The sequence below is a fragment of the Octopus sinensis genome, linkage group LG1 (assembly GCF_006345805.1).
Source record: "Octopus sinensis linkage group LG1, ASM634580v1, whole genome shotgun sequence".
Classification (NCBI taxonomy): domain Eukaryota; kingdom Metazoa; phylum Mollusca; class Cephalopoda; order Octopoda; family Octopodidae; genus Octopus; species Octopus sinensis.
In genome coordinates, this window is record NC_042997.1 from 211,059,599 (window position 1) to 211,085,241 (window position 25,643).

At 38.6% G+C, this 25,643-nt stretch overlaps 1 protein-coding gene across 1 annotated transcript in view; it reads left to right on the forward strand.

The window, feature by feature from the left end:
• LOC115213077 (SH3 and PX domain-containing protein 2B) overlaps positions 1-22,367 on the forward strand; it is a 79,472-nt gene extending 57,105 nt beyond the window's left edge. Inside the window, exons 2-3 of the mRNA XM_029781999.2 lie at positions 10,139-10,236; positions 16,848-22,367. Of these exons, the coding sequence (XP_029637859.1) occupies positions 10,139-10,236; positions 16,848-16,973 (224 nt within the window). The 3' untranslated portion in view covers positions 16,974-22,367. The remainder of the gene's footprint in view (positions 1-10,138; positions 10,237-16,847) is intronic.
• Positions 22,368-25,643: the final 3,276 nt, after the last annotated feature.

The window sequence follows — 25,643 nt, forward strand, 5'->3', positions numbered from 1 at the left end:
AATTTCAAAGCTATGAGAGAATGCACGGCGAATAAATAAGCGTCACATTTGGTAGAATAGTCTGAATACCAAAGGGTTAAGCAATGGGTCTCCAGGAAGTTCATGATTCTGTGTCATTAGCTTATAGATGGAAACGTCTTTAAACCATTTTTACTAAAACTGATAAGACTTAAATCTAAAAACCGCTGCCATTAAATGCTGCTTGGTTGTTGTTGTTGTGTGTTACCATTCCTTGTTGAAGCCATTTCAGTTCTCTTGGAACCACTTGCAGCAGTAATCTTTTAAAAGGAATCACCATGACATAATTCTGTTTACGCTTCCCTCTCCAAAGTCTGGCACCAACCAGTCTTTGAGAAATCAATATCGTATCCACTTCATAGCAAAAGACCTTGTTGCCAAGGAAACGGTTTATAAAGAACACAATTTATGACATATCTTGGTTTGTTTGTTTGTTTTTTTTCCTTGTTTTTCTGTCTACATACAATTATATACACACATGCACACATGTGTGTATATCTATCTATGTATATACATGTATATCGTTTTAAACAATTTTTATGTAATTTCCTCAGTGTCATTATGTCTAATCAAATCAAACTGAAGATTTTTTTTCCTCTGTTGTTGTTAAAGAAACCGATTCCATTGCAGCCAATGTGCTTCTTGTAATTGTCTGACTTTTATTGCTCTTAGTCGGCCATTTCAGAATTTACAAACCGAAGCTCTTGGAATGTTTCAAATTAATAAATAATGGAACCATTTCAATTAGTTTTCACTGATGCAATCTCGCTGCTGCTGCTGCTGCTGCTGCTGCTGTTACAGTTCTTTTCAAGAAGCAGCCACTTGAGTTGCAACATTTCTAATTCCATTAACCGCTTTCAAGATCCAAGAATTTATTTCCTCAATCTTTGTTTGTTTGTCTTAGACTTTTACTGATTCAATATACTCAAGTGGGGGGTGGGGTGATTTATATATTTATTTATATATTTATTTAATGATGGTGGTGGTGGTGGTGGTGGTGGTGGTGGCAGTGGCATTGTTGGTTATGGGTTTTCAAGCGATCATTTGGTCATTGTATTTCCACCAATGACAATCACAAGGAAGTGTCTGTAACCCACTGCAGAACAAATATTTCATGGGACTTCATTTATAAAACACCAGCTTTTTTCTTCACGCTCCAATGTTTACACACATACACATTCACACAGAATCCGTTAACCAAATTCCACTTGCAAGGTACCGATCGACACTGGGGTCAAACTGCCCAACTCATGCTACAGTAGAAGATGGGTGATGATTATAACCCATCACGCATCACAGAGCATATTAAGATACATGTATGGTCATCAGTTTGATGGTAATGATAAGCATATGGTATGTGTCAGGAGGGGTGTCCTGCTGTAGGAACAACCATTCCAAAGCAGGCATTGGAACTTGGTACAGCCTTCTGGATCATCAGTTCAGGTTGAACCATCTAACGCATGCCAGGGATGAAAAAGGGATCCAGTCCCCACCCGTTTCCAATATTTCCCAGTGTTTTCGTGGAAGACTGGAAACGAAGGGCCCTTGTTGTGTGGGAGTGATGCTTGGGGATAATTATCCGGCAACACACACAGGAGAGGCTTCTTTTCAAATTTCGTCCACCAAATTCACTGACCAGGCTTTGGTCAGCCTGGGGCTATTGTAGAAGGCATTTGCCTAAGGGGCCGAGGATTGAACTCAAAACCTCGCTGTTGGGAAGCAAGCGTCTTGACCAGACAGCCACGTCTGTTCCTAAACATTTGTTTCTTCCCAAATGCCTGAAATCGGAAGCCACAGCATTCTTCCTTGTTTATCGTGTCATAGTAATGTCTCTAAATATCTCTTTCCTCGTATAATGACTTTTATCAATTATTCAGCTGTAATTACAACAATTAATAATCAAACATTACATAAATTTAATTTCACATTGTCTACACTGAATGTGGTGGTGGTCAGGGATGGAGGTTTATCAACACATGAAACAAATTTCAAATTCATTAAACTCTATTATTTATGATAATCACCATTGTTATTGCTATTTTAATGAGTACAAATATGTGAATATACTAGCAACAATTATTATTGTTGTTCTTATTCATTACTCCTGTTATCATCGTCATCATCATTATTATTATTATTATGATTCCTCATATGTTCAATGTTCTATTTTCTAGTGACTTCATTGTCTTTGCTTATAAACCATTTTGTATTTGGAAATGAATGCAATCTGTTGATTAGTGTTCATTCATTGTAAATAATTCTTCTCCTACAACAAATAAATCTAACATGTCTGAAAAGTTTGGTTTGGAAACAAAAGAAATTCTTTGTCGTGATGGGAATTAAAAACATAGTAAAGATTGTTTGCCAACATAACATGGCAGTCCTGGTTTAGGACGAATGTTGCTGTAATTTAGCCCCAGGAGACATCATCTCCAGCTGGCTATAATGACACAATCTGTGTCCTTATATTTTCGAACAAGGGAATCTAGCACCCCCCACTCAGCTCAAAACAATATCTGTGTATTGCAAATTCCAGGTTATTTCCCTTCATCAGCACAGAATAACTGTCTGGGTAGAGGTGTCACTGCCAAATTCCCGTTCAAAATATATAGTTTTCAAAGTGACAAATAGTCACTGATCTATAAATTAGAAAATTACTATTTTTATATAAGGACACAGATTGTGTCGTATAGCCAACTGGAGACGATGTCTCCTGGGGCTAAAATTACAGCAACATTCATCCTAAACCAGGACTGCCATGTTATGTTGGCAAATAATCTTTACTCCAAAGTACTGTTGCTGAATATCTCACATTGTGAGATTTAAAAATAGTAATTTTCTAATTAAAAACATAGTCGTCGTTGTTTTAACGTGCACTTTTTTATGTTTGTATGGGTCAGGCAGAACTTGTTGAGACTGTCCAGTGGTGGCCACATGCTTTTCCTGTTGACAACCCTCACCTCTTACCAGATAATATTTCCTCTTGGGCAGAGAGGTTTTCATGGGAAATTCATAAAAAAAAAAAAATGACATTTATTGTATGACAGGGACACTTGTTCACAACGATCAAGTGATGTCAAGATAAGGAGACACACACTTTCTATGCACACAGATTTTGTAGATTCACTATAATTATTATAGTCGTTATCATCATCATTGTTTAACGTCTGTTTTCCAGGCTGGTATGGGTTGGATGGTTTGACTGAGATCTGGAGAGCCAGCGGCTGCACCAGGCTCTAATCTGATCTAGCAATGTTTCTACAGCTGGATGCCCTTCCTAACGCCAACTACTCTGAGAGTGTAGTGGGTGCTTTTCATGTGCCACTGGCATAGGAGCCAGTCAGGTGGCACTGGCATCAGCCATGTTTGGATGGTGCTTTTTATGTGCCACTGGCATCAGCCATGTTTGGATGGTGCTTTTTATGTGCCACTGGCACGGGAGCCAGTCAGGTGGCACTGGCATCAGCCATGTTTGGATGGTGCTTTTTATGTGCCACTGGCATCAGCCATGTTTGGATGGTGCTTTTTATGTGCCACTGGCACGGGAGCCAGTCAGGTGGCACTGGCATCGGCCATATTTAGATGGTGCTTTTTATGTGCCACTGGCATCAGCCATGTTTGGATGGTGCTTTTTATGTGCCATTGGCATGGGAGCCAATCAGGGTGGTGGAGGGGAGGCTAAGCAAAAATGCTAATTCTAAAATCTTTGTAAGATATATCAACACAGTTGTTGTACTAACAAGCAATGTTTGTAGCCCCTTCAACATGGCCGTCCGTTTGAACAGACTTTACTTTTAACCCAGAGAGGACATCCCTCTTGCTGGATAACGATGCACAGCTGCATCCAAGATATTGCAAGCAGGGGAGCGAACCCCTACCACCTTCTAGCGACAGGACCAGCATACCAGCCTGGTTTCCAGCTGCCTCTCTTTAGTACTGGACACCTCGTCTGCTAGAGATGGCAGTAGCTCGTCTCTGCCAGCCATAATTTCAAGCGAACGCACAGTCACTGGTTTAGCAACAAGCAAAAATGCTCATTCTAAAATCTCTGTAAGAGACCAATGCAGTAGATGTCTGTCCATTGGTAAATGGTTGTCCATTTCTTTAAATAATTAACAGGGAAGACAGAGTAAGCTTTATTTAGAATGATGATCATTTCAGTTTACTTCTACTACACCTACACCCGCCTCCTTATGAGAGCTCAAAATCTCTCGTGGAAGTGCCATCCAACCAAAGTACAAATATATGGGAAACTACCACCTGTGTCATCTCTTGTGAAAGGTAAGAGAGTCCAGTTTGCAGGACATTGTTGTAGAGCTGAAAAAGAGGTAATTTCTACTCTTCTCCTCTGGAAGCCATCTACTCGCAATACCAGAGGGCGCACACTCTCCTACCCTGATGTAATCTCCAGGGATACAGGCATCCAGCAACAGGACCTCCATAATGCCATGATGGACCGTGAAGTCTGGCGTAGCATGGTAAATTCCATTGTCTCGACCACGGTCAAACAATGATGATGACTGCACGGCTCGCTAGAGGGGAGGGGGGACAATAAAATGGAATCAAATGCACCCCACAATTCAGAAGAAAATCTATCAGGTTACATAATGTGTACATTTCACTACTGTATGTGGCAGGATGGTGGATGCTTATAGGAGTTTGCAGATCTATTAATGAGGCAGGATGTGGTGAACATGCTCTCTGGGCACATTACCAGGGACACACCCCCAAAACAAGGTTTAGATACTACATTTTAAAATCTTCTATCTAAACTTTGAACATAACCTATATATATATATAATGGCATTAGGAAGGGCATCCAGCCATAGAAACCATACCAAAAAAGGGGTGGGAACCCAGGCAGTTCTTCCGCTGGCCAGCTCCTGTCACTCTGCCCAACCCGTACCATCATGGAAACGGATATTAAATGATAATGGTATCATCTTCATCATCCGGTACTTCCCATACTGTCGTGAGTTAGATGGTTTGACCGGAACTGGAAAGCTGGAGATACATTCTTGGAAATGTGTAGGAAAATCTGGCTGTAGAAAACCTGCCTCAGTGAGTTGCATCTGACCTTAGCAAGCCTGGGAAAGTAAACCTTAAAATAACGGCACACACGCATAATAGTGTAAACTCTACACACGTCTTTGTGAATGTGTATTTGTTCATGTAAAACAATAGAAATAGAGAGAGAGAGAGTGTGTGTGAGGTTGATGATTTGATGAGTAAAATAATAAGTGTACTTATTGTGCATGGGGGGGGGGAAGAAGTGGTAAAAGATGATGTAGGGAGTGTGGGAAAGAACACATTGAATGTATAGAGGAGGGATTAATTAAAAATGATTAACTAAAAATGATGTGAAGATGATTGTATAATGTGATGGTTAGATTGGGGTGTCGGATGTTCATGGAGGGGAGTGTTGGGCTGAACTAGGGAAAGGGTGAAAACAGCATTTTGTTACCTTGGAGACAGTGGGTCAGACTTGGCAGCAGAGGGTCAAGTGAGATGTGTTCTGGAAGATCAGTGGTGGGAAAGATGTAGGTTGTATTATGTGGAAAGAATTGTGGCAGTGGTGGGAAGGTAGCAGAGGGTTGGGGGTTGGAAACGAATGGAAATGAGAATGGTCCGGTGGTCGAACGAGAGTATCACTGATGGAGAAGACAAATGTGGAACTGTAGCGGATGATGGAATAAAGGAGGAGGCCGTGGATGAGTGTTGGGAAGAGAAATGGGATGAGATGGTTGGATGGTGTGTTGAGGAAGGAGAAGAGTGATTTGGCTGAGAGAGAATTGATGGAAATGTATGAGAAAGGGGGAAGACTGGAAAAAGAGACAATGGAGAGGAAATGGAAACAAGGGCAAAAGATGAGGAAGATGCAGAGAACTGTCTTGAAACCAGCTGGGCTGACTTGTACTTTAAAAGCAGGGCAAAACAGCCGAGAAGCATTTGTTCTACGTATCTTTGCACTTGGGAATAATAATGTGTTGAGAAATCTAATATTTGAGTAAATCACATCAGCATTTCTCTTGTTTAGCTAAAGTTTTGTGAAACCATTCTGGAGCAATTCCCTCCTCACCCCAGTGATGACATCAGACAATCATCTGAGATTCCTTACTTTCTTCCCTCTATCAGACTGTGTCATCACAAAACACCAACCAGAGAAAATGGTGATATTTTAACTACTTTCAGTTGTTATTGTTTGTTTTTCATTCATTTCTCAAGTTTCCATTGAAATAAATAAACCCTGGCACTAATTAGGAATAATGGACATTAATTACTGCTGTTGTACAGACAGTGCGGAGGGGTGGCGGGTGTCTGGCGAAGTCACCAACTTTGAATTGTGTCAGTCTTCAACTTTCCAAGGACATCAATTGTAACAGTGTTGTTTATTGTTGTTGTAAACAATCGAAAAAGAAGGGGGTGGGAGGGGGGGGCTCCCTTGAGGTTGTAGATAGCTTGTTACCTAGGTAACCAAATTAGCAATGGTGGAGGATGCTCTGAAAGTATTGTTTCTAGAATAAGAATAGGATGGAGGAAGTTCAGAGAGCTGCTACCTCTGTTAGCAACGAAAGGACTCTCGGAGTGAAAGGTAGATTGTATGATGCCTGGGTGCGAACAGCTGTATTACACGATAGGGGGACATGGGCTCTGACTGCAGAAGAGATGTGTAGACTTGGAAAGAAACAAAGGCAGTATGCTTGGATGAGCAACATCATTGTGCTTGTATGGCAAAGTGGAAATGTATTGAGAGAAAAGTTGGGCATAAGAGGAATCAAATGTAGCTTGCAAGAGAGAAGACTACGTTGGTTTGGAGATGTGATGCGTATGAATGAGGACAGATAGTATAAAGAAGTGCAGATCACTGAAAGTGGATGGTACCTGTGGAAGAGGGAGAACCAGGAAGACACGGGATGAAGTGGGAAGGACCAATCTCAGGATGTTGGGCCCCATGGAGAAAATGACAATGTACTGAGATGTCTGGTGATATGAAGTTCTTGAGAAGATCTGCCGACGTCAGCAAAACTGAATTCTAGAAGCACTGTGTGTCCCACCCACATATAACAAGAAAACTTTTCACACACCCTACCCCGACAAACCTAAATATATCTCTTCTCCTTCATGCGCTATACCCACCTCTCACTTCCCAACCCTATCCTCAGGGCTCTCTTCACTGTATCATTGCTATCTAGTAACCCCTGACCTGTGTGTCCCACCCCATGTGCTATGCTTACCTTTCACTCCCTAATCCTGTCCTCACAGCCCTGTTTACTCTGTGCCATTGTTATCCCCTAGCCTCCACCACTCACTGCATTCCCCTCCCCACTCCCTAATCATGCTTCTTTGGCAATATCCTGCCACTTCTGTTATGACCTTTGAGCCTCAAGGGCAATACCCTGCCACTTGCCACCAGCTTTATCTATCTCTCCCTTTACTTGACCATCCCATTCATATTCTGATCCCTGTCCCTTGTGAGTATGCCCAGCACACTTTGCCACCATCTCCATCCTGATGCCTCCCACTCTCCCTCTCCTTCTCTTGCTCTTCCCTCAGGCTGGGTAACCATGTATTTCTTTTACAGCAGCACACCCATTTCTCTCCTCATTCCTGATCTCTCTCTCCCCTCCCCCTCCCCCTCTCTCTCTTGTGCATGCTAGGTATCCTTGTACAGCAAGACCCCTGTTTCTTTCTCACTATAACTTTTCAACATCTGACACAAGATCCCCTCCTCCAATTCCGCCTCCCCTCTCAAAGGGTCTTTGCCTTGCAAGTTGCTTGGTAACCTTGTCTGTGCTGGTGCCACTTAAAAAGCACCCTGTCCACACTGTAAAGTGGTTGGCATTTGGAAGGGCATCCAGCTGTAAAAACTAAGCCAAAACAGACACAGAAGTCTGGTGCAGGCCTCTGGCTGGCCAGATCCTGTCAAACCATCCCACCCATGCCAGCACAGAAGATGGATGATCCTCATAATCTTGCTTCTCCATTTTGGTTGTTGTGCACTTACATTTTAATTAATGGCAATGTCCTTGCCAAGTTGTATTAATTACTGTTCTAATTAAGTCAATGTTGTTGTTGTTGTTGTCCATTGAATCTACTTTTGTGATGTTAATGTCCTTCAAATCTACAAACATTTCAGTCTAAAATGAGAAGATTTGCAAAGACTGGAAAGAAATGAAGTGAGCAATGCTCCACCGGGATGTGTAACATTGGCGAGTATGAACAATGGAGTATGAATGAGCTGAGAAGAAAATTAGGAGCCGAATGAGATGTAATGTGTGAATTAAGGCTGCTTTAGTATAGGGTATGGGATGTGTATGGTGGAGGAAGAAACTTGGAGACTTCTCTGAGATGGCATTGACTGGTGACTGGCAGAACTGGAGAGGAATTCACTCCATCTAAATCCACACCCTCCTACTCCACCATGCTGAAGAGATGGCTAAAGCATGGATCATGCTAGGTGGGGGGGGGATACCTCACACCTCTCCTCTTTTCCTACTTCTCAATCCCTCCCCATTACTCCTCCATACTTGTCCCTTCTCTCTCTCTCTATTATTCACTGTACCATATCATCCCTTTGTGTGATACCTCTGCATCTGTCCCCAGTCACTCTCCACCATCACTCATCTCTACAAACTAGCAATCGGTCACTCATCTTACCATCAAACACATAGTTGCCATCTCTCTCTCTCTCTCTCTCTCTCTCTCTCTCTCTCATCTATTATTCCCTCCACACCTCACCTGCAGTCTCTCCCTCATTCTTCCTCTTACGATTGTGGGGGAGGATTTCTGGGTAGATGACAACCTCTCTAATGCTCGTGCCATGATAAAACCTTCGCCAAGCAGTCCACTCATCTGTAAATTGAGCAACGATGGGGAGGAGATTCAGCTGCAGAGACCAGAGTGTCAAAATGATGAGTGTTCTGAAAGAGAGCTGACCCTCTGATCCATTCGAAGAAGGCAGCAACTCTGACAGAGAAATGACCCGTTCCACCCCTGACAGAATGCTAAGCAATGGCCATAGTGGCAGCAAAGAAGAAAAAACAACAAGTGTGTGAAGCCATTTTCTGTTTCCATGTGGCAGTTAACGTGTTGTCTGGTTACAAAACATTTAGCCCATTCATGCCTCTTCAGTGAGGTTGGTCACTTCCTTACAAGCACTTGGGCCTCCTCTCTCAAATGAAAATAACCTCTCAAAAGTCCCAGAGGTTCTGAAAATTTCCATGGTTGTCACTCTTCCTCTTCTGGCTACTCATCAATCGAGATCCCTTAATGGATTCACCCAGTCATTGGGATTCCACTCTCGACACTTTCGTGGTCAGCTGTCACTGCGGGGCCTCTGTTCTCTGTCGTGCAGGGTCGCAGGGTGACAGTGTCCAGTCCTTGATGTTGTCAAACCAGCATTTTCTCAGTCTGCCTCTCATCATCCTTCCTCTGCCCTGAAGAATGGTTCAACACATGAAGTTGTAGCAGGAGACGTGAGCGTACCAGGGCAAGCCCTCGTCTTTTTACCTGTGCAAGGAGCGCTTTCTGTCTGCCAGCCTTATTTGTTCACTTGTTGGCCATTTTGTGCTCTGTGTTTGGGATGTGTAGCAGCCTTCTGAAGCATTTGTGATCAAATGCCAGGAGTCTTTGCTCTATATCACCTGTAAGAGCTCTCACACCCATACAAAAGAATCAGATTCACCAGTGACTTGCACACTCAGTCTTCTTCTGACTACCACTCCCTTCCAAAAATATAAAAAAGGTATTATATATACACATATCCATATATATATATATATATGCACGCACACACAACAGCAGTTTTGTTAAAGGTCACTTTGAGCATTTGGTGAAAGTGAGTGTGAATGTTGTAATATTGAAAAATAATTTCAAATTAGTTTCTCATTTAAACAGCAATTAAGGTCTTAACTACAGTAGTCTGATAATAATTAATTAAAAATGCTTAGCTAATTTGTTTCCATAAAGTTAATGATGAGCAGTGTCATATTACCGTATATGGAAGATGCGTTTGGGACATAATTATTTCACAAATTTAATTAAACTTTTTTATTCATTTCATTTATATTTTTGCTAAAACTTTAATTATTTTAATGATGTATTTTTTTCTTTTTTGTAGGACGCAAATTTTTCCGTAAAAATGATCGCAAATTAGCTGAAAGCCGAGAATTGGAATTACACAAATTTGTAAAAGAGATTTTGTTGATGCATCCACAGGTTAGTGTTGTTGCTGTTGTTGTTTAGCTCTTGCTCAGTTTGACTGACATGAGCAACCTGTAATCTCTGTGGGCAGCAGATATTGTCTACCCTCCCATTGTGGTGTGCATTGGCTGGGCTTTGGGTGGTATAGCCAAAGGCTTGAACTTCATCAACAGGATCGACCTCTGCTGCTAACAATTGTTCTTTCTTTGCTGCATCCTGTTGGCTGGTGGACTCTATGCAGTTACTCAGAGGCAGTATTGTTAGTTATGGGTTCAGGTGGAGCCCTATCAGTGATTCTTTATGTGTCGCTAAGTAAGCCATTTCCTTGATCCCAGAATCCACAATCTCTGTCCCTGTACCTGAAGAAGTGAATATATCTTCCCCTGAAGTCATTGGTTATCTTGTCTGTGTAGTGACTTATGATGCCATCAGTTTGTGTGTGGGTGACTCTATAAACCACAGCCTTTGAGAGGCAGCATCCTTCCAATGGGCATTTAGTAGGATTTTAGAAGTTACAGGCTGGAGTGTTGGTTGAAGACTGTGTGAGTGCATGTTAGTGTCTGTTGTAGCATGTAATATTTGAAACAATATTATCTAAACTTGAGTAGCTAACTTTAACGTTATGGAAATCAAAAAGTCTATGACATCTATGGGTTCTTGGAAAATGCTTTTTAATTAGCATCAGGGAGCTCCAAGCTACATATATGAAAGAGTCTAATTAAATGGAGAATTAAATCAGAATTTATTTTTCCTTGTTTCTAACTTTCTTTGGAAGGGCATATTGGATCCTCCATATATTCCAACTATCAGTAAAGCTTTTTCTCACTGGTGCCTCATTACTATGGGATGCAATCCTGTTGAAGATCTCCCTGCTGATAGATTCAAGATACTTTTGCAGATACCTGTGAATGAGGTAGGCGGTCGTAGTGTCCATGAATATTGCATACCCAGAGGGCGCACGCTCTCCTACCCTGATGTAATCTCCAGGGATACAGGCATCGAGCAACAGGACCTCCGTAATGCCATGATGGACCGTGAAGTCTGGCGTAGCATGGTAAATTCCATTGTCTCGACCACAGTCGAACAATGATGAAATGATGATGACTGCATACCCATATATATATATATATGTATGTATATAGACAGAGGCATGGCTGTGTGGTAAGAATCTTACTTCCCATCCACTTGGTTCTGGGTTCAGTCCCACTGTGTGGCTTCTTGGGCAAATGTCTTCTACTATAGCCTTGGGCTGACCAAAGCCTTGTGAGTGGATTTGGTAGGCAGAAACTGAAAGAAGCTCATATATATTATTTAATTTTTCCAAAATTTGATTGTTTTCCATAATTAGAGTTGAAAAAGTCTCAATGACTGAAACCGGTACTCAAATGTTTTTTATAATAAAATTATTTTAGCATTTTCTTACCTTGACTTTTTTACCTTATATATATCATCATCATCATCATCGTTTAGCGTCCGTTTTCCATGCTAGCATGGGTTGGACGGTTTTACTGGGGTCTGTGAAGCCAGAAGGCTTCATCAGGCCCAGTCAAATCTGGTAGTGTTTCTACGGCTGGATGCCCTTCCTAACGCCAACCACTCCGAGAGTGTAGTGGAGTGGTTGGCGTTATATATAAATCTTTTTTTTTTTTTGTTTCAGTCATTTGACTGCGGCCATGCTGGAGCACCGCCTTTAGTCGAGCAAATCGACCCCGGGACTTATTCTTTGTAAGCCCAGTACTTATTCTATTGGTCTCTTTTGCCGAACCGCTAAGTGACGGGGACGTAAACACACCAGCATCGGTTGTCAAGCAATGCTAGGGGACATACACAAACACACACACACACATATATACATATATACGACAGGCTTCTTTCAGTTTCCGTCTACCAAATCCACTCACAAGGCAGAAGACACTTGCCCAAGATGCCATGCAGTGGGACTGAATCCGGAACCATGTGGTTGGTTAGCAAGCTACTTACCACACAGCCACTCCTGTGCCTATTATATATATATATATATATATATATGCACCTGTCTGTATGTATGTATTTGTGTGTCTATGTTTACATCCCCGTAACTTAACAGTTTGGCAAAACAAACCAATAGAATAAGTACTAGGCTCACAGAGAATAAGTCGTGGGGTTGATTTGTTTGACTAAAAGTGATGCTCCAGCATGGCCACAGTCAAATGACTGAAACAAGCAAAAGAATAAAAGGATATATAATAATAATAATAATAATAATAATAATAAATTTGAACAAATATGTACAATTAGGTTAGTATGTTTAACCCTTTAGTGTTTAAACCGGCCATATCCGGCCCAAATATTCTATGTTTTATATTCAAACTGGCCATATCTAGCCTTTCACACCTAACCTACAATGCTATTCTAAAAATAAGCAATCACATCATTGAGACCTCAAAGCTATAAGATAAAGCTTGATGAATTCAAAACAATTTGAATAAAAAATATATTACATTTAAGTGTACTCTGAATAGTAAAGGGTTAAATGTTGAGTAGATCACTGGCACAGGTTAGGTTACCTGTTGTCATCCGCAGGAGATTTGCAGTGGCAGTTAGGGGTAATAGTATAAATTAATAGCAGGGGATGGATTGCGTATTCGACTTTTATTAGGCACAGCATATGTTTTGAACCCTTAGTCTGGGTCTCTTCAGATACATTGATAAAGATGTCTCATTAGAGATTTTTAGTGTCGGCTGGCTTGTTGTTATACACCGGTCATGTCTGGGAATGAATAAAAGCAAATAATATGATAGAAACAGAAAAAATTCAAATATGGACGTGGAAATCATAGATTTCAGTTTAGAGGAAACGCCCTGATTAGCTTTCGCTGTCATAACTGCTTGGAGGGAAAAGAGAGGACAAAGGAAGATTAATACTTAGACAATTAGTTTCGTGTTTGTGCATTTACAGGCTAATGGGTCGAAGCATATGGTGTACCTAATAAAAGTCTAATACGTAGTCCATCTCCTACTATTAATTCATATTTATATTTATTTTGGTAGTTTTGACTTTGTGGCATTTATGAGTAGTAATGCCCTTGATGTAAATAAATATATTTAAAGGGAATAATTATAAATTTTTCCCTTATAAGGTTGGCTACTTGATAAATTCTTATAAAAATTTTATCCTATTTTAAATATATATATATATATATATATATATATATATATATATATATATATATAGTGAGAATTTACAAAAAAAACAAGACGAAGACAGGTGTGTAAACAACAAACAGATGTATTAGTTTAACGCTGGGGAAGCGAGAAAGTCTTTAACGTTTCGAGCCTATGCTCTTCAACAGAAAGGGACACAGAAATAAACAGGGAGAGAAAATAGAAAAAGGTTTAGTGGCTAGCAATCTATCATGGCGAATCATGTATATATATATATATATATATATATATATGTATGTATATATACACACACATACATACATATATCTCATCCTCATTTAATGTCTGTTGTCCATGCTGGCATGGGTCAGATGGTTTGACTGGGCTGGCATGCAGGGAAAGGCTATGCCAGGATTCAGTCTGATTTGGCATGACTTTCTACGGCTGGTTGCCTTTCCTAACGCCAACCATTGAGAGTGTAATGGGTGCTTTTATGTGCCACCAGCAAAAGTGCCATTTATGTGACACTGGTATCTGCCACAACTGTGCTTTTGCTCAGCTTGATGGGTCTTCTTTTCAATTATGACATAATGCCAAAGGTCTTGGTCATTGCCTCTGTTAGGCCCAACACTTGAAAGGAACTCAGCCGCTTTGCCTCCATGCAGCCCAGCCACTTCGAGCCCTGTGCTAGTAGGGTGTTCAGAGCACCATCCGAGCGTGATCATTGCCAGAGCGGCTATCTGGCCTCCTTGCCTGTGGCACGTAAAAGACACCATTCGAGCATGATCGTTACCAGCATCGCCTTACTGGCACCTGTGCCAGTGGCATGTATAAAAAGATTCGAGTGTGGCCGTTGCCAGTACCGCCTGACTGGCCCCCGTGCCGGTGGCACATAAAAAGCACCCACTACACTTACAGAGTGGTTGGCATTAGGAAGGGCATCCAGCTGTAGAATCTACCAGATCAAGATTGGAGCGCCTGGTGCAGCCAGCCATCTGGTTTGCCTGCCCTCAGTCACATATTGTCCAACCCATACTAGCATGGAAAGCGGACGTTAAACGATGATGATGATGATATATATAGCGTGTGTATGTATATGTAGAAATAGATGTGCGCACTCCTCCATACTCATATCATGGAGGTGTGTGTGGGGGGGTTGTCTTGCACAAGGTATAGGTGCTTTGCATACAACCACATGCAGTGTATCAAAAGTAGTGGAGAAGATGATGGTAATACAAAAGGTGGGACGAGAGAGGGGAGAGATGTCTCAAGTGGCAGGGCTGGTTGCCGGCCCTTAAGGTGTTGGCTTTGGTGATGACCACTTGCTGTTGTCACTGTGGATGTTTCTCTCATGAATTTGAAATATCGACAACAACCACCACCTTGGATCTGAACTGATATTTCTGCTGAAGAGAGAATGAAAGTCACCACATCACATCGTCAGTCATTTTATTGCACCAAATCTCATCTCTATATTCTTTTATTTGTTTAGTCATTTTACTGCGGCTATGCTGGAGCACAGCTCAAAGGTTGCTGTTTTAACACCGTTGTTGAGATCCAGATTGAATCAGAAAAAGTCCTTAACTTGCTTAACCCTTTCGTTACTGCATTTATTTTGAGATGTTTTGGGTTCCTTTCAATTAATTTAAAATATAACCAAGAATTTAGTAAAATTACTTTCGTTATCATTAAGGAACATAAATTGTGACATAATGATTTTAATTGAGAACTTTTGAAAACAAGGCATTTGTACTAAAGAACCAGAGGTGGTTTCAGCTGGGTTGGAATCAAAAGGGTTAAGTATTGTTCTATATGGAACTGCCTAAACAGTGTAACTATGGCAACCAAGATGAGAGCAGTAAGCCATGCATAATGATAATTTCACAGAAATTCAGAAAATTTTTTGCTATGAGTCCACCTTGGTTACAGGCATTCTGATCCTTATAAACTGTAATAGCAAAGGGAATAACTGTTGTTAAGTAACAGGTTTGTGATTGAAATAATATAACTTGTCTTGGGAGGATCATTATACCAACAATACACACACACACTGGTTTTATTTCACTTCTTTATTAATCATTGAACCAATTAACTGATGGTTTAATTGTTTTCAGATAATCAATCAGCTCAGTTCATCAGTCCTTTGCTAGTCATAACCTCATCAATGACATACCCTGCCCTGTCCCCCACCCCACGTCTGTCTAAGGTGACTCTGACAAACCTAGCTGATTGATTGATGGACCGAATTATTAATCAAACAATTATTTAGTTAATTGGTTAAAAGCTTAACTAGCTGACTAATAGTAATAATGATAATAATAAAAGAAGTTCAACAGAGCCAGTGTGGGTGTGTTTATTATTGGCATAGTGACCCTCCCAAGATACAACAAAATCTGTTTCAACACATGAGTTCATATCAAGAATCTTGCCAGCCGAATCCAAAACTGAAAGAACATAACTTGTGGTTCCTAAAATACCTCAGCATATTCTATTCACAGAAGCCATTCTAAGCATCAGGCGTAGAACTAAAAATATAGCAGAAAGGTGTGTAGACGGGGTCTCCAGGTAAAGTGTTGTTGCTATAAATAAACCGAGCCACTCCTTTGTATCTTCGTTTAATAGAGACAAGGAATGTTGTCCCCTCCCCCCCTCCGTTTATTTCCTACAAAAATATTTTTCTCTTCTTCTTTGTTTTCATTGTTTTTTTAATCCGTTTTTTCGGCAGCTGTTTTGAACTGATTCTTCATGTTTTTAACCCCAACCAACCAACTCACTGGTTCTGACATCAAAACTCTCTTATTATATTTCCCTTCTGCAATTGCAGACATTAATTAGTAGCAGAATAAAAAAAACTACGATGGGGGGGGGGGAGTTTCTCTGTACGTTTGCTGCTCACTTCTGTGAAAACATAAGGTAGGAAGAGAAATATGTTGGTTGCTGAGCACGACTCAGTTTTAATATGTTGAGTGTTGACTCTCACTCAGTCTAAATGTAAAGATTATTGAGTCTGACTTAGTTTCACCCTTTTGTTACCAAATTTCTGTTGAGATGCTCTGGGTTTCTTTCAATTAATTTCAAATACAATTTCTGTTTTTAAGCTTTGTACTTATTCTGTCAGTCTCTTTTGCCAAACTGCTAAGTTATGGGGATGTAAACAAACCAACACGGGTTGTCAAACAGTGGTGAAGAACAAACATAGAAATGAACACACACACGCACATATATATATATATATATAATGGGCTTCTTTCAGTTTCCGTCTACCTAATCAACTCAAGGCTTTGCTTGGCCTGAAGCTATAGTAGAAAGACACTTGCCCAAGGTGCCATGCAGTGGGACTGAACCCGGAACCATGTGGTTGGTAAGCAAGCTTGTTACCCAACAGCCGCACCTACCCCTATTTATTGTATCCATTTTATTGAAGAATATCAGTTCTGGCACCATTTCTACTGATTTGTTTTTGTGTTTTTTTTTTGTTTTAGATGTCCAGTAGTCCAGTTATTGTTGAGTTCTTTGAAGCCCGTTCGCATGACCCAATTCCACCGATGAGAGAACCTTTGGAAACCACAGACTTCTACGAGATGGACGAATACGATGCCTACACATGAACACCACCCAAGACAGTCTCTGCTGCTGTTGATGTACATAAAACAAGGAACAGGCCTGGCTCTAGCTACTATTGCTACCAAAAATTTGGTACGGTTCTAAAGAAGACGTGAACAACTGTTGAATTCAGTTTATTATTTTTTTTTTGTATACATATAATAATAATAATATTGTTTTTGTTGTTATCCTTTTTTTTTTATCTTAAGATCTGAGAAAAATATCTCTATGAATTTCTCCACACAAGAGAAAATTGTGTGTTTTTGATTGTGTGTATATATATACATATATATACAAACATATTCATACATAGAGTGAAAGAATTGAAATCTTATTTGTCTTCTTTGGTGACTTTGTTTTTTAACCTTTGAACTCTGGTTTGTCACAACTATTGTAAACATCATTAATATCTTCATTGCTTTCATCAGCATCCTCATCAGCTGTAACAACAGAAACACCACTGAATTAATTGAATTTCACCAAATGTTTGTCTGAAGGGAACTCACCTTCACAAAACCTACTAACGACCCCACCCCCCGCCTCCGTGTTTCGTCTTCACTTTGAATCTTTGTATTTATAAAACGACATCCAGTAAACGTGTATCATTTCTTGTGGACTGCACTCTTCTTGTATGCTAACTTTAAACTAATCGAGTGAGAGTGTATGTGTGTGTGAGTGTGAGTGACATGGTCAAACCAGACAATCTTCGTGTCTTGTTTTTGTTGATGTTGTTTTATTTCTGACAGAAGATAATATTTTCTTCTTTCCCTCATCTTTGCTTTTCTCTGGGGATCTTCCGACTGAGAGAAGATATTCTATTTCACTTTCATCTCTGCCGTCTTCTGCTGCTCTTCTCAGTATCTATTAAAACCACCTCCTACTCACACAACACACACACATATCCTTCTTTACCAATGTTTCCAATTTATTCCAACCTCAAGCATTTTCTGATAAATTAATTGTTGTGGAATTTAAAAAAACAAAAACAAAATAGGAATTACCCCCCCCCCCCTCAAATTACCAAATTTTCATTATTCACTGCCTGACTGTCAAATACTAAATAGGTAATATTTATTAACTGTCAGCTGCCATCACAATAAACCAAAATATTGGAACATATTCTTTCTCTCACCATTTAATTACTTTCAATTCAAACAATAATTGCCGAATATTGTTGACGAAAAAAATACAACAATATATAAAACAAACAGAATAAATTAAATCTGTAATTACTGCTGTTGTTAATTAATCAAATTTGTTTAATCAAATCTGTGTTTGTTGATTTTTATTTCTAACACATTGTTAGTAAAAAAAAAAAAAAAGTGAGTTTGAATGACTCATTACCATAGCAACGGGCAGTGACTCATCTCCATAGCAATTGAGATGCATAAAAGTCAACAGACCAATTTTAAAAAAAATACCACTCTATTGTGTTCATAGAAAAAAAACAAAAAAAAGATGACTAAAAAATCTCAGCTGATAGAAAATCCTCACAGACAAACTCCGACGTGGTTCTGGTCCCCTTCTTGCTCAACCCGGTCCTCACCCATTTTCTCTCTAGATCTCTTCACACCCTCACCCAACGTCTTCCTTACTACAAAAGATTCTCTCAAGCTTACTGAACATCTTATCAACCATCAACAGACTCGTTTTTTCCAACAAATAATCTCAGACAACCTCCCCCCACCTGCAGGAAAACTTCTTCTGTCTTCAAAATGTTTGGGGGTAGATGGAGGGCAGGGTTAAATTTTACCGATTTCTTTACATCTTTCAATGTCTTTATTCCTGCAACTAAATTGTTCCATTAAAATATTTATTGGAAACTCTGCAAAAATATTCCGACTCCACCAAAATGAAATCTTTTGGAAAAACAAACGGAAATCTTTTTGCTTAGAATCTGTCATTCTAAATAAAGTCTGTTAATTACGTCAGTCGTTATTGGCATCAAGCTGAACCATTTCATCCTGATTTTGAGACTGTCCTGAAGGAATTATTATTATTGAGAATCTCTACTAAAATGGTTAGATTTTTCCAGAGGAATTTCCCTAAGATAAAATCTCTGTATTTGGAATTTTGTTGGATAAAGTTTTTCAGTATTTTCTCACAAAAGAACAATTAACCATTTTCTAAACAAACAAAATAGAAATCTCTTTTTTTTTACATTTTTCATTTCCTTGAATAAATATTTGTTTTATACAAAATATTTTTTCTGTTTCTTGGGAAGGTCATGACCCCCCCCCACTCCAATACTATTTCACTATTTATTCTTTATTTACCTTTTTTTAAAAAATATTCCTTCAGTTTTAATGCTTTTGCAAAAATCAAGTGTTTAGTTTAGCAATCGTATATAATGTATCCACCTATCTAAAATAATGTGAGGTTGCTAAGCAATCAAAGCAGCATTGTATATATATCTATGTACTTCCTTCACTTATGACCCTGGCAAGGGCTGATGGATGAGTGCCACACCAATTTGGTTTGCCCTGTTCTTATCAAATCAGTCAAAGTAGAACCAAAAGAGTCATCACTTAGTGTTTGACAAGATCTTTTTACTTTTGTCGACTTTCAAAGCCATTTGTACAATTCTGCTGCAGCATTTCATTGGTCGAAGCCCGTGATTCCCACTGGTGGGGCATGGTAGGATTTTGGTGAGGGGCATGCTTAGGATTAAGTTGAATTTATACCTTCTGTACACAATGTTTAGTATACCAAAAAGAGAAAGGGGGCAACTCGAGAATGAGTTGATAAAAAAAAATCTTTACATCCCTTCCAGGGATATAAAAATTTTATCAAATTTTGACACTTTAGAGACATCAGGTCATTCACATCATTTTTCAGGTGTTCATAAGATTGGATGTCTCTAAAGTGGAAATTATCTTATTTCCACTTTAGAGACATCAGGTCATTTAAGCTGTTCAGAAGATCTGATGTCTCTAAAGTGGAAATAAGATTAGTGTGTGTTTCTTACACATTTTTAAAGAAAATTTTGTTTCCGAGTAATATTGTAAGCATTAATCATATTTTGAATAACAAAAATTAAATATCAGGATTTTAGAAATGATTTGAAGGGGAATGGCCAAAAATCAGTTGGGAACCATTTAAGACTTACCTTTGAATTTGCTGATTCTGACCAATATATTTATTCTTTGATTAGCATTCAGTAATTATCAATGTATAATTACATTTTCTATCTCGTCAGTTTTCTTTTTATCACAATGGTCACTGTTAATTAATTGATGACCATAGATATTAATTAAGGGTGGTCTCCGTTCCATTCAAAATGACCCTCAGCAGATTCCAATAAACCCAGAACTAAATGAGAAGAGCCAACCAAAGTCTCTCCAGTTTGATATTTAAGAAAAAAGAAAACATAGCAAACCTGTTTGTAGCTGTGAAAGCTATTCTTTATAATTCATGCAAAGAGCACAATTTGAAGGTCTAGAAATCTTGAATAATAAATTCTTGCATTGAGAATCTTATTTTCCAAGAGATTCTTTTGCTAAATCTACCTGAAAACCTGTTGTCTTTAAAATTGTTTCAAGAATAAACATACAGACATATATATATATACAAAGGTTTATTTACAGTGTCAACCCATCTGATATTATTAATAGCATCTCTTTGATGGAACCCCTTTCATCACATCTCTGCTCTCGTCTCACACCCATTTCTCTTGCATTTAAATCTTTCTTCATTTCTTTGGCTTTTCTGTCAGGAATTTTTGTTTTTCTTCTCAACATTGACTGCCAACACTGGTGACCCTAATTTTTTAATTAACCTTTTTTTTTTTATGTACTACTAATGAATGTGTTCATTGCTTTAGCTGTTTTATTTCTCCAACCGTGACGTGTGGCCCAGGAAGTTTCATTAATCCACGATGCCATATCATTTCAAGAGTTGCCATTATTGGTATCTCTCCAGATTATGAAGTTCTTGGATGTAGTCTGTCTGCCATTATTTTACTGTTATCTCTTCTGTGAAGAGGATCCTAACCATCAATCACTGGTATTCTGGGGGGGGGGGTCTGCCAATCAACATCCTTCCCTCCCCCCATTCCCAGCCCCACAATGTCGACTGATCTGGTATCAGTGAGAATCAGCAGAAGTGTTTAGACTTCGCCCCAAATCAGTGATTTTAAGCACCAACTTCTTCAGATTGACTCTGAAATCCCTCTTTATCAGTAAAATATCTCTATTAACATAATGGTGACAAAAAGCTGGACACAGACAAACTGTTTCCAGTCAAAGAACTGAAAAATGGGGTCAAAATTATTTTTGCCAATTCCAGCCATCAACAGGAGAAATAAAAACATTTTGTTGTTTCATAAATTTTAGAGTTTCAGCTGAAACATTTAATCAAAACTGTTCATCTTTCTCAAATTGTTCGTTAGCAACCTGCACCAGGTTAATTAATTGTCATGTCAACATGTTAATTAGTGTCAACAAAGATTTTTCAAGTCATAAATTGGAGATTCTCGTGTTGAATCTCCAATATTTCTTTCTAGATTGAAACTAAATTCAATTCCAATTTGGATTTCCAAGATTCTGAAATTCTTGAAGGTAAAATATGATCAAGAAAGATTCAAACATTGATTGGTTTGAACCAAATCCACCCCAATCAAAATGTATTTACACTAGCCCCTCTATAATATGTAGATATATATATACACACATTTATATATATATAGATATTTTCTCAAAATGTTTCACTACAAATTGATCAATTATCAAAGTTAACTAATTGGACATTTCTATATTTCTATTAAAGATTTAAGCAAAATGGAATTTTTAAACTAATGACTATTCTTAGTTGATTGATTTTTCTTTTATCAATAAGATTCTTCTGAATATTGACATAGACACATTGGTGTGTGTGTGTGTGTGGAAGACAGAAACATGGGACCTTATTTACAAGATATGTAATTATTATAATCAAGACACATTGTCAAATCAGAGAAATGTGTAACTTTTATAGGAAAGAAACAAATGAATGCAGTAGTGTTACCTATAGAAATTACACATTCTCTGATGATTTGACAAGACTTAGTTATTGCAAATGACATTAATGCCTTGTGTCAATGAAACATGTGTCAGCTGGTGGAAGTAAATAATTTCTCATGTTCTGGTGTGTGTGTGTTTGTGTGTACACACGTTTGTTAGTTTTATGTTCTTTTTACCATGCTAGTATGGAAAGAACAGTTGTACAAGGAAGGAACACTTAACAGTGAAAGTGGAGCATGATACCCAGGTATATAAGGGTGGGATTGACTTCTTGTTGTATTCCGATTCACTTTTGCTGAGGAAATGGTTTTGTGAGAATGTAAAATTATTAGAACGGGTGTACAAATGGAAGATTCAAAATGTTGATAGATTCATTACTTCCGAACTGTGTATGTGTGTCTGTATGTAAAAATGTATGCGTGTGTGTATATATATATATCAATGTATATATGTGCGTGTATGAATGTGTATATGTATGGATGTGTATATATGTATATACATTGTGTATATATGTGTGTATACACTGTATATATAAGTATGTATGCATGTGTATATATGTGTGTGTGTGTATATATATACACATATGCATGTATTTATGTGTGTATGTATATATATATGCATGTAGGTATATGTGTGTATGTGTGTGTGTATATATATATATATATATAATGTATGCGTGTATATATATAATGTTTGTTCTTACATGAAGTTATATGAAAACAATTTCAGATGAAGCTGAGGCTCAATACTTTTTAGTAGAGTATATATGTATGTTTGTTGAACTTTTTACAAGGAAAAGGCTGACAGTGACTTCGAAGTGTCAGGCTGCTTGCCTTCATCCCATTGATGAAAGTGACCAAGCTGAAGCCTTGAAGTTGCTGTCAACCTTCAACCTTTCCTTTGTAAAAATTAATACACACACACACACATATGAAGAAAGAGGGTACCTTACCTCTGGTACCCCTGATGTTGTCTATGTCTCTGGATTCAGCCCCGATTGCAAAACAATGCCCCCCCACCACACATTATATATCATTGGGTTGTTGTATTATATAAATCCACAGAGTAAAGAGTAAATTATTTTCTTACCGATGCCATTCCTCTGTCATCTCAACGGAATGACTTGCTACTCTTTTATTGTTAACACTGAAGAATCCTCACAGAATTGTTGCCGTTCAGAAAAACAAACCAAAATCTCAAATTGAAAAACTTCATTTAAGTCTTCCTTTTCACTATTTTCTGGGGTGCAATAATAAATTTGCATCACGGAAGGAACCAAAATGGCAATTTTCTAATGTAAAATGATTTAGAAAGGAAAAAAAATTTAAGTAATTTCAGTTTTGTTGTATTGGAAACAATTAGTGACGTTTGCAAGTTTTAATTAACCATATCTAAATATATTTTGTAAATTATTAATGTAAAACTTTTAATATATGAAACAGTATTTGGTAACGCTTCACACCCACCCCTCATTTCTAGATTTTGTTATGCAACAACATTATCTGATTCCTCCCTGAGCTGAAAACCAAACTGTTTTCAATTTGTAATCCTCTTCACCTCCCCCTAAACTTCCTCACCATCTTTTTTTATGGCTCATTACACTGAAGCCAAAAGCACTTTTTTCAACTGTGATACGACACCTGAATCATTTTGTGTAAAAGTCTGTTAGAATAAAGTGTTGTCTTCTCAGTCTTTAAGACACAAATGAACCCAACACACAACTTTACATTTTTTTTTCTCCCGTGTCTTTTCTGGATTGACTCCAAATCTAATCACACTGTTCTTATCGTTGTGAATCTCTGTCAAAAGTCTGTCTTTGTTTTTAAGCATAATTTTTCAATTCAACCAAAACCAGATTCGTTTTGCCCCTTTATTCCCACAAACTGTAATATTCTGTACATTTTAGAGAAAAAAAAAATGAATAAATGAATTTATTTCAAAGATTTAGTTTTGGTTTTCGCTTATTAACTCTTGTTATTTCTTTGCAGTCTTCAGATAACTTCGACTCTTTTCTCACAATATTTCTATTCAATGCTTTTGCTTCGATCAGTTTTTAGAAAGAATTTTGTAACATTATTATTATTATTATTATGTTAGGTGAAGAAAAAGAAGAATTTACTGTTTCTTTGTGTTACCAATTCTTGCTACTGTCACTAAACGTATGGATAAACTTCTTCATTATTGCTTCTATAGCCCCATAAGGGTCAACGAGGAGTTCATTGCAAGCAAGACATAGGATTGCCTGTGTAATAATAATAATAATAATAATGGAAAACGGGCATTAAATGATGATGATTAAGCTGGTGTTTAGAACATATCTTAAAATTTTGATTGGAAGACTTTAATTTCACTTTTTAACAGGAAATTTGTATCCAAGAAGCAGGAGGTTGGAATTGAAAGGGTTAAAGAGTAAGTGATTGGTGTTAGGAAGGCCATTCGGTCATAGAATCCGTGCCACAACAGGCATTGGAGCCAAAAATGGTTGTTACAAGTTGTTGGATGTTGTCAAGCCATCCTACCCATGCCACCTCCAAAAACATTCTCACCATTTTATCATCCACTTTTCCATGCATCTGATGGATTTTATTGGGGGGCATTTTCTATGGCCAAATGCCATTCCTGTCACCAAGCTTCAACTGTTTCCAAGCAAAATAATATTTCCCCATCGCCAAATATTCTTCACAGGTGACTAGAAATCTTTTATCAAGACAGCTATCAAGCAGTGTCCGACACTAGGAATCACAAACACATACACACATGTCTATATATTTGACATGATTCTTTCAGCTTCCTTCTACTAAATCTACTCCCAAGACTTTGCTCAGCCTAGGGCTATAGAAGACACTCACGGTGCCACTAAACCCGAATCCATACGGTTGGGAAGCAAACTTCTCAACCACACAACAAAACCTGTGCCTCACTAATATATGGAAGTGTGGAGCAGGAATATTTGCCAAATACCAACGGCTTGCCATGGAATTGAACCTTGAATCACTGTCTTCAGACATCAAATAACTGAATAAGACAAACAGGATTCTGTCAAAGATTGATGACCACAGAAAAGAACTGACCAATCAAATCTCTAGCAGAAACAGCAAGAACTTGTTTTGATCAATAGCTATGATAACCAGCAAAAACAACAGACCCAAGTAGACTTTTTAAATACCAGGGTTGTAAAGAAGCATTTTGGGGTGGGGTGGGGGCACACAAACATGTCTAACACAAACTTGATTTGGATAGCATTCTACTGTTGTTTCAACAGCAATGTCTTTGTTAACCAGAAACATTTTGATTTGGAACATCACACAGACTTTTGTCCTTGCATCTCTTAACCAAACCAAAATGTCTTATTGTTTCACACACACACAGACACGTGTGTTTGCGATGTCTATGTTGTTGCTGCTTGTTTGTTTGTTGAGCGAAGCGGCCTTCGTGGGAGAAGTCCGAAACGTGGTCCTTTGCTATTCGTAAAAGCAACAGAAAAGTAAGCAGGTCACCCCCCCCCCCCGACACCGAGAGCATCGATGGATGGATGAATGCGCATCCAGGCTCAGCGTTTGCGTAGGAAGTCGGGGTGTTGTTGCTGCTGCTGTATATCAATGAAAAATATGAAATCCATCACGAAAACTAAATATAATAAGTATTTACAAACAAAAAGAAGACCCTGTGTAGTTT